General features: G+C 45.9%; 1 protein-coding gene across 1 annotated transcript; it reads left to right on the top strand.

Moving 5' to 3' along the window:
- Positions 1-6,019: 6,019 nt before the first annotated feature.
- Positions 6,020-9,064, top strand: SAT1 (spermidine/spermine N1-acetyltransferase 1). Its single transcript, XM_075774933.1, has 6 exons — positions 6,020-6,283; positions 6,596-6,647; positions 6,734-6,817; positions 8,020-8,121; positions 8,199-8,239; positions 8,551-9,064. The coding sequence occupies exons 1-6, from the start codon at positions 6,218-6,220 to the stop codon at positions 8,719-8,721; spliced, it is 516 nt and encodes a 171-aa protein (XP_075631048.1). The 5' UTR covers positions 6,020-6,217; the 3' UTR covers positions 8,722-9,064.
- The last annotated feature ends 940 nt before the right edge of the window (positions 9,065-10,004 follow it).

Below are 10,004 nucleotides of genomic sequence, written 5' to 3'. Positions count from 1 at the left end.
CCACCTACAGCCCATGGGAAGCCCACACTGGAGCAGGCTCCTGGCAGGACCGGTGGCCCCATGGAGAGAGAAGCCCATGCTGTAGCAGGTTTGCTGGCAGGACTTGTGACACCATGGGGGGCCCACGCTGGAACAGTCTGGTCTTGAAGGTCTGCACCCCGTGGAAGGGACCCATGCTGGAGCAGTTCATGAAGAACTGTAGCCCATGGGAAGGACTCATGTCGGAGAAGTTGGTGGAGGACTGTCTCCTGTGAGAGGGACCCCACACTGGAGCAAGGGCAGAGTGTGAGGAGTCCTCCCCCCTGAGGAGGAAGGAGCAGCAGAGACAACGTGTGATGAACTGACCACAACCCCCATTCCCCGTCCCCCTGTGCTCCTGGGGGGAGGAGAGAGAGAAATCGGGAGTGAAGTTAAGCCCGGGAAGAAAGGAGGGGTGGGAGGAAGTGTTTTTAAGATTTGGGTTTATTTCTCATTATCCTACTCTGATTTGATTGGTAATAAATTAAATTAATTTTCCCAAGTCGAGTCTGTTTTGCCTGTGACAATGATTCGCGAGCAATTTCTCCCTGCCCTTTTCCCGACCCAGGAGCCTTTTGATACATTTTCCCTCCCCTGCCCAGCTGAGGAGGGCAGTGACAGAGTGGCTTTGGGGGCACCTGGCCTCCAGCCATGGCCAGCCCACCACAAATACTCCTTTTTTCACTGTCCCGAAGGGGGCAGGTCCGCGGGCACACAGCTGGGCCCAGACCCCGCAGGCCGCAGAGCACACCCTGAGCCAGCGGGTTCCCAGCAGCCGGTCCGGTGCCCACACGGCTGTGTGCAACCAGGACACGGGTGGGGGACACGGCCTCCTGCCCTGGCCGGTCACTTGGTGGCACTGTTAGGGAAGGTAATTAAGAGCCTTGATGTCTTCTAGGAAGAAGAGGTTTAAGGAAACACTGCCGTGTTAAATAAGGTGCGCGCTTTCCACACGCGAGGAATCAACCCATTGAATTAATTAGAATTACCTTTATTACCGTGAACTAGAGAACCTTGGAGCAGAGAGGACAACCAGCCCGCGTCGGGGGGCTGAGGGCAGAGAGGCAGCTCTGCCCTGCACGGGGTCGCCGTCCAGCTGGTACAGCTCTGCCTGTCACAGAACAACTACCACTCACGGGTCCGCACCTCCGAGGGACTGAGTACAGGTGGCCAGGCACGGCCTGTGACTTTCCAGGATTTATGTTGTTCTCACTGGTCATCTCAACTTGGCAGCAAAATGGTGCCTATAGGCAGTACGAGTTTTTTATATGAGACTTGTGATAGGGTGGAGATTTCTGCTTTGAAAGACGGAGAGACTGAAGTTGCGTGCCTCGTACACGGAGCAAAACCCGCCTGGAACTGACCCTTGCTACTAACATGGATTTTCTGTCACAGATGTGGTGCCAGCGCTTCCATCCTGTTTCACAACCACATAAGCAGGCACAAGCGAGGGGCCTGGTGGGTGATCTTCCTTCATGGAGGGGGCAGAGAGCAGGCAGAGTGGCGGGCACAGCATGAAAGCAGAAAGACCCCTCTCAGCTGGCCCGCACCCCAAAAGTCTTACAAGTGCAGTCCCCAGCTACAGCCCTTGTATATGCCCACCCGTACAGTCACACCCCTCTTCCTACGTGACCACACATACGCCAGCTCTGCGTGTCTACAGAGGAAAAAGTTGAGAGCGCTATTGCAAAGCTGCTTGTTCATCTGGGGAAAATGTGGAAACCTGGTACGGGTGCATGCTGAAGGTTCAAAAACCATGATGCCCTGAAAAGAATCAGCTCTGGACAGAGCAAAAGACTGTGCCAAAAGACAAAATTGTGATTGTGATGTCTAAGAAAAACACCTGCTCATTGTGCAAACCCCCATTAGCTTTAAGGCAAAATTTAGGTTCCCTGGGTCTCTCTTTAGAGCCTGACATGCTGCAGCCCAGAACACTGATTTAAGTATATCACAGGATCAGAGCCAAAGGGACTCCTACTGTATCCAAAACATAAAGTTATAAAATTGAGGCCTGGTTTGATTTTTTCCCCAACATTTATTTCTATATTTATACCCCAAATTATTTGCATGCATGATGTAGATGATTTGTGGATGCCGGTGGATAATTAGTTATGTCTAAATCCCAAATTCATCAAATTGCATAATTACAAATGACAGATGAGATGTATCAGCTTCCAGGAACAGAGTCCTAATGACCTAAAATATGTCTTCAAAGGTAATAATATAAAACGATGGTCCTTTTATTTCCAGCATATGGAAATTAATGTAGTTTTATTATGTGAAACTGTTCATTTTGCATTTGTCCCAAATTCTGAGCAGTGCTACGGCAATATTTATTTACTATTCTGTACTATTCTGATAGGTTTTTTTTCTATGTACAGCCTAGTGTCAATAAACTGTAAGTTGCTTGAAAAAAAAATCTGGAAGCAACTGTGAACTCATGTCAATGAAAGTTCTGAGTATTAGAAAGAAATTACTCAGTTGAAAATGCTAAGAGGATCCTGAATGTTGTCTAAAGATTAATCTGGAAAAATTACAGGTCAACACTGAATATTAGTTGCATTTTCTGTATTTTGCTCCAGAGATTTGATGGGAGATATAATTTGGAGATACAATTTAGATTACTTGAGAACATTTAGTAATCTAATAAAAAAATATTAACTTACTGCATTTTAATGTGGAATAAGCAGTTCTTCTCCTTCCCTCTTTCATTTATTGTAAACAGAGAACCTTTGAGACATGAGAGAGGCATTCATACAGGAATTCAAGGAATCTTCCTAGCGAAGGAGGAAATAAAAAACTAAAATATGAGAAGTAAAAAGAGTTTGATTAGTTGAACAGTAAAGAAGAAAACTGGTGCCCACTTTAAGCCTTTCCATCCAGCCTCCGAGAAGAGAAGATATTCAGAAATTTAGATGCAAATAAAAATATGTTATCAAGACAAGCATCCAGCTGAGGTCCCATAACTCTCTGAATAAATTGTTGAGTTGCATTGCCATGAAAGGATCGTGAGAAACTAGCATGGCCATTTCCTGTAGCTTGAGACTAGACAAGACCTCCATCTCTGGAGAGGATGTGGGGAAAACTTGCCTCATTAAGATATGTAGCGCTCTGCGTGTTTGTATTAATTCCAGTTCCTGTTGCACACTAAAAAAGAAAGTGCTGCTTGCTATTTTGCACAAATTTTTCCATCTCTCCACTTAGAACTAATATTTAGGGAGGAGATAAAATGAGAATAAAAGGAACAATGTGCATGGTCTTGATAATTCTAACCATTCATACCCGTTAAACACTGAAGTAAGTACCAACTCTCCTGGTGGAAATGCAGATGGATTCACAGTCAGCAGGTTCTTCATTATAATAGGTTATTTCAACATCGTTTTACCTTAAACACGTTTGCTAACCACTTTCCAGCATACACGTTTGAAAAATTTGATCTTTTTCAGGAGTCTTACTGCTACTCATTCCTTCCAGGAGAAGCGCAAATAAATAAGCTGACCACTCAAGGATAAAATCTGAGCCCTGTGCCAGTCATTAGACATTTCACCACTGACCTCAGCAACAGAAAATAACACAAAACCTGCTCAGAGATGAACAGAAGTGAGACAAAAGGAAGGAGCTGCTTCTAAAGTACATCAGTCGGATTCATTCACAAAATTGAGTTAGAACCTCTTTGTAAAATATTCTTACCATTCTTATTAGCCTTACTTATCCTTATTCTGAAAAAATACCTCTAGTAATACATAACTAGGTAATTACAGTATAGTCTCTGAGATCTAGGTGTCTTAATTATATATTTGTCCTTTTCCTTTTTTTTTTTTTTATTCTCTGCATTTCCTATTGGTTCATGAAACTATTTTTTATATTTTAGGAATTTTTTTAATATTTTTTTCTTCTGCCTGGTGAATTTGAAAGCCAATTCCAGTGAACTGTATTCACTGAGGTAACGTATTATCAGCATATTTCTGAGCAAGTTAAAGCAGGACTTTCAAAAACAGTCAAGGTGGAAAATGCTTTTTTTTTTTTTTGCTGAAACTTCAACTTCTAAAATCATATGACTGTCCTGACTTGAGAATGAAAGAAACCAGGCACTTTCTGCTCTTACACAACAGTAGGTTTCTTGACAGCATGACTTCCTCACTGTGAAATGCAAAACAAAGAGTTGACACAACACAGTATCTCCCATTTCTGATCCCAGTCAGATCACTTCTAGGGGTTGAAAACATGTATATTCATTAAATGAATGTACTTAGGCTGACTCTATTCTTTGCTAGTTTATTCCGTTTCAGTCTCCCTGCCAAAAGCCCTGTCCTGAAGCATTTCCAGATCCATAACTCCTGAAACAAAACTTTTCTACTACTAACCAGTGTCTGTTGCTTTGTGTTTTGGAAATGCTTCTGTTCTTTGGGCATCTCCATTTTTGCTCTGACAGAAGGTAAACTGAGCCAGTTAGGGTGTTTGCATAAATCCTAAATTACTTTTCGAGGACTCTAGGCACTTTCCACTATGTGCCAAAGGATTTTCTTGGCTAACATCAGCTACCAGAATACACACTTCTTTATACAGTTCTCTTGTAGCACCATGTTCCATGCTGGGCCCTCTATCTAAATGAAGGTGAACTTTGTAGGTTGTCAGATACACTGAAAAATAGTGTGTAATTGTTGTGAGAGTGTTTGGGTATCCAGGGTTTAAGCAAGGTTTACTCTGCAGCAGTAGCATGACTTAGTGTCTTCCCATATCGCAAATCACTCTTAAAACAAGTCCAATTAAGCTAAATGTAAAATAAAGAGCTCCTTTACAGTACCTAAGGATGGACATGATAGTTGCAAAGTTTATAGAAGAGGGTGGAAACAAAATCACACATATGCTAAAGCATTATACTTCTCTGGGTGGCCTAGCTGGTAGGTCTATAGACACGCATGGTCATCTAGATTAGGATCCAGCTCTCAGTCTGCAGCACAGATCTACATCTGGAGGTAATGTTCAGAGGAAGAGCTGGGCTAGGGATAGTTCCTCCATCCTTTCATACTCCAAAGACATTTTGGGGAGTTTATTCGGATTGAATTTCTTCATCGCGCCCACTTCTCTCCTCAGGAACATCTGTGCCTCCATCAGGAAGGTGTCTCAGCCTCCCTTATGGCTGACCCCTCCTCTTTTGAAAACACTCGTCCTCTGTGCTTCTCCCAGCGCTACCCCTTCCTCTCCAGTCAGGCTGGCAAACCGGGTTGGTTACAGTGTGCATCAGGCTGGAAAATGTCCCAAGCCCAAAGTAAAACCTCAATGTTTCGAAACCTTCTCCCTCAGGGCGCTCCTGCCCAGGGCCATACTAGGCCCCCCCCGTCCCCCTACGCAGGGTTTGATACGGATCACTACTAAGTATTTCAAGCAAGAACAAAGGCTTTTTTTTTTTTCCACACACACAGCAGTAAAAAAACATCAAAACACCGTGATGAAGACGGCCGTGCTCCCTGAGCCCAGCGCCTGCGGCCGAGGCGCCACCACGGCCCCTAAGATCGTGCCGCAGCGCTCAGCGCCCCCGCAGGCAGAGCCCCCAGACCGGCGCAGTCGCACTTGCAGGGGCACCGACAGGCTCACTTTTCGGGGAACAACCCTTGGCGCCCCTGGAGAGGAAGCCGGTGCCGAGAATTGTCCGCAGCCCCGGGGGGGCTCCCCGAACCGCGCAGGGGGTCCCCCGTCACCCCCGGGCCCGCCACCTGCCCCCCGCACCGCTGAGGGAAAAGGGGCGGGGCCTCACCGGGGTGCCCTGCAGCGCCGCCCGGCACTGCTAGGGGGCGCCACCGCGCGGGAGGGGGAAAGGGAGTGGATTGGGGGAAGTCACGAGACAGCCCGCACCAGCTGTTGCTGGCAGGCTGAGGCCAGAATCCGGGGAGGGGCGCTATCATTGGCTGAGGGCGAGTACCACGGGCGCGCCCATTGGCTTGCGTGCAGGGAGAGGCGGAGCGTGGGCGTCTATAAATAAGGATCGCGGAGCGAGCGGCAGGCACATTTGGAGTCGGGATAGCAGCGGGAGCTGTTTGGGGGTTGCTTATCTGCTCAGCGCCGCCGGGACATGCTCGCAGCCTGACTGACCGCAGGTGGCCGCCGCGCCCGGGACACGAATGAAGAAGCAGTTACTCCTCCTGTTCACACATCGGGGACTCGTCAGCCGAGGGGGCCGCAGGGGGAAGCGCCGTCGAAAATGGCCTCATTCAGCATCCGCGCCGCGCGTCCTGAGGACTGCCCCGACCTGCTGCGACTGATCAAGGTGAGGGGCGGAGGGAAGGCACCGGTTGGGGGGGCCGGGGTGGGCAGAGTCGCTCCGGCGCCAGGCGAGACCGGCCATGCCCTGCCGGGGAAGGGGCGCGGCGGGGCCGGAGGGCTCGTCAGGCGCCGGTCTCCCTGTGGTGGGCGGCCGGGTTTGGGGCAGATCCGCAGCCTGCGGCGGCGGGGGGGGGGGGGGGCACCTCTGCCCTCCGTCTGAGCAAAAACAAGCTCTTGCGCAAGGCTGCCGGGGGGGGGAGCGGCCAATAGGGAAGCGGCTGCGGGGAGAGTGCGCTGACATGTCCTTCTCTTCCAGGAACTAGCGAAGTACGAGGACATGGAGGATCAAGTGGTGCTAACCGAGAAAGGTATAAAAGCGGTGTCAGCTCACCGCTGGGTTGGTAGGCTAGTGACGGTATCTGTAGCTGAGGTGCCCGTTTATTCTGTTTTCTAGAACTGCTTGAGGATGGTTTTGGTGAGCACCCTTTCTACCACTGTCTGGTTGCAGAAGTGCCAAAAGAACAGTGGTCATCTGAAGGTGAGACTTCCCAATACTTACTTTTAGATGTTAAATACACAGGAGGCATCTTATACGTAATGTTACTGATTAGACATAAGGTTCCACCAATGAATTGGGATAGGAGGAACAGGTTAACTGTTAAATGCAGTAACATATAGTGATACTCTGCTGAAGTAGTTGCTAATCCTGGAGGCGTGGGAAGATCAGGTATAACATAATGTACTTGACTCCAATTAATTAAATGGCTTTTCTTGTTTGACCCTGACTTACCTTTATGTAATCCTGTTGAATCACATTTTTTTCTTTAATTTGTCCCCAATCTTCAGGTTACAGTCTCTAGCTTCGCCATGTACATGGCCCTTCCGTGTACATGGATGGGCGGGGAGGTAACTAAAAGATCCGTTACACAATAAAGTAGATGATCATAATATGAGGTAAGGTCTACAGGGACAAGTGCTATTCCCAAACCTTTACCAAAGACACAGTAGATCAGAAATCTATTTGCACGCTTCTCTTAAGTATGTGCAGAGTGTTATGGCAGATGTAGCTAAAATACTCAAGGTTTAGGTTTGAGTGGGCTGCTGTTGGAAGAGTTGGTTTCTCTTCCATCTTGAGCCACAGAATTGTAATTGAAGCTGCGGCTTTACTTACCTTGACTTTATAGCGCTGAAGGTAAAGAAAACAGTGTGGTGCTCTCAGTGGAAAGATAAGTTGAGGTGCTGGAAATGCTGCTGTAAAGGTGGCCTGCGAGCATGCCTTCTCACACAGTGTAGTTTCTGAGGAATATACATTGAAAGATCAGTGTTCTTTAGTGTTTGATAGACTGTTTTGGTTGCTAAGGAAGCAGAGTTGGAGCAATTGTCTAGACTGTGAACTGCTGTGTAAAGTTTTTACTTGTATCCCAGAATGGAAGTACTGATAAATCAGTAGGTATATGCATTTGTAGAAAAAAAGCCTTGTGTTCAGCACTTACTATAATAGTATTTTTGAGGATTTCAGAGTATGGCAAGGGTAATCTTCATTCTGTTAGGTTGATACAAGTTTGTTAGAACTCATATTTTCAGTTGTGTGCTTATTGCAAAACGTCATTCTTAATTCTAACCTAATAGCAAATGTTTGCATGTCACAGAAAGAAAATCTGTATGTTTAAACTTGCATGTAAGACTTAATATTTTTGCCTTTTAAATTCAGACTAGCTGAAGTTACAGCTTTTGTTTCAGAACACAGCATCGTGGGCTTTGCCATGTATTACTTCACTTATGATCCGTGGATTGGAAAACTGCTGTATCTTGAAGATTTTTATGTGATGGCTGAGTATAGAGGTGTGTATCACAGAATTAGATGAGTTGCTTCTTTAAAACACACAATGAGAAACTAAGTTTGTTTTTTGGTTTTTTAGGACTGGGCATTGGGTCAGAAATTCTGAAGAACTTGAGTCAGGTATGTCCAAGTGAAAAGTCAAAACAAGCAGAACTGAGGACACATGACAAGGCAGTATTCTTGCTCTTCTGCTAACTGCACAAGAGCTGCTCCTTCTGTGCTACTCAATTAAATTTAAGGAGGTGAGAGGACACTAGATGGCTTAAAACATTGTCTAGAGTATGTTAAATAGTGACAAGTGCTGAAATGACTGACAGAATGAACTTGATGACTTTGGTGATACACAGTTAGTTGCTGAGTAGTCTCACCAGTTCTTACTAGGTTTATCTGGGGCTGCTGTTTGAAACATGTCTTGTTGTGTGCTTTTGCAGGTTGCTGTGAAGTGCCGCTGCAGCAGTATGCACTTCCTCGTTGCAGAGTGGAATGAACCGTCCATCAGGTTCTATAAGAGAAGGGGTGCCTCTGATCTGTCCACTGAGGAGGGGTGGAGGCTCTTCAAAATTGACAAAGAGTATCTTTTGAAGATGGCAACAGAAGAGTGAGAGATTATTCCAGCAAATAAATTCTTTCTGCGAACGTGTATGATCTCTGAATAAACTCCTTCTTGCTTTTTGTGTACAGTTTGTAGTGGAATAAAGTAGTGTGGATGCTAATAATGACAATGCTATGCAGGTGTGGTCATAGAGTAATTGATACTGTGATCTGGAGCTGAAGCATCTGTGAAGTTCATTATGTGCATGTGTGCATCCTTTACCAGTGTGGGCTTGTAATCTTTGTATATGGAAACTTCATTCTTGTAAGTCATTCAAATGTGTACAATGTACACACTGGTAGGGTTTGTTTTAATTATTGCCTTTTATAAAAATAAATAGTGTTTTCACTTCATGGCAATAGTTTCGACTTTAATTCTCACATACACTTTTCAGTTAGATAACATGCAAATTAACAGAAGACTCTCATTTGCCCAAACACTTTCATGGGTGAGGCTTGATTTATGGCAGTCCTGGAGAGATGATGGGTGCACCTGAGTGCCAGTGGGACCTGGGGGTGAGCTCTGTGCCTGTGCTGGAGCTGAGCAGTTGGAGAGGTTTGAGATCAGTTTCTGCTTCCTGTGTGGTGCAACAGCATCCTGTCTAGTCAGTGTTTGGTGCCAGTGAACTACATCTGAGTTACAGTTGGTTCACTTGGAGTCCTACAACTAGGCTGTTGGTCTCAGCCATCTGGAAGGGGGGTCCAGAAAAATTGGAGCTTATGGTGTTGCCTCCTTGGGACTTCCACTTAACTGCAGAGCATCTCGGTCAGGAGGGTGTAGTCTTGAAGGGGAAGATGCATCTATCTAGCTGTGGTTTCAAAGCCTAAATTGCAAAAATAACTTTGGTTAAGAGTAGGAGAAAGTATTTTTACAAACCACAAAAAAAAAAAAACCCCTCCCTTAGTCAGTCTTAAAAGATCAAACTTGAATGCTTCTGGTAATCTGGATTTATGTATGTGATCTTAGATACTGTACAGAGTTTTTCATGTGCTTCAGTGCTGTGTAGTCGGTGGCAGTGGTGAGCTGCTGGAAATTAAGTGCTGTGTTAAGTAGTGAAAAACTCTGATCCTGCATGTTTAAACCCTTGTACAGCAATGAGAGAAAATCAATGCTGCTTACCCACTTTTTAATTGGCTTGGAAACAAACTTACCAACTTTGCAATACTGTGTCTGCCTGCCTTAGAAGTTGATGGTGAAAGTGGATGTGTGCCGGCTTTATGCAGCTCTCCTCTTGCTCTGTAGTAACCCCACAATAAAAGGCTTCTTTTGGCCAGCACTGCTTTCACTTCAAAG

This window comes from Balearica regulorum, chromosome 1 (genome assembly GCF_011004875.1).
Source record: "Balearica regulorum gibbericeps isolate bBalReg1 chromosome 1, bBalReg1.pri, whole genome shotgun sequence".
NCBI lineage: Eukaryota > Metazoa > Chordata > Aves > Gruiformes > Gruidae > Balearica > Balearica regulorum.
Note: the sequence above shows the minus strand (reverse complement) of the source record. Positions and strands in the feature narration are given on the sequence as shown.

What these genes read in the sequence shown, in the direction of transcription:
- SAT1 (XM_075774933.1), top strand. Translation starts at nt 6,218, where the DNA reads ATGGCCTCATTCAGCATCCGCGCCGCGCGTCCTGAGGACTGCCCCGAC. An exon ending in AGAACAGTGGTCATCTGAAG is followed by an intron (nt 6,818 to 8,019) that starts GTGAGACTTCCC and finishes CTTTTGTTTCAG; the next exon opens with AACACAGCATCGTGGGCTTT. An exon ending in TGTGATGGCTGAGTATAGAG is followed by an intron (nt 8,122 to 8,198) that starts GTGTGTATCACA and finishes TTGGTTTTTTAG; the next exon opens with GACTGGGCATTGGGTCAGAA.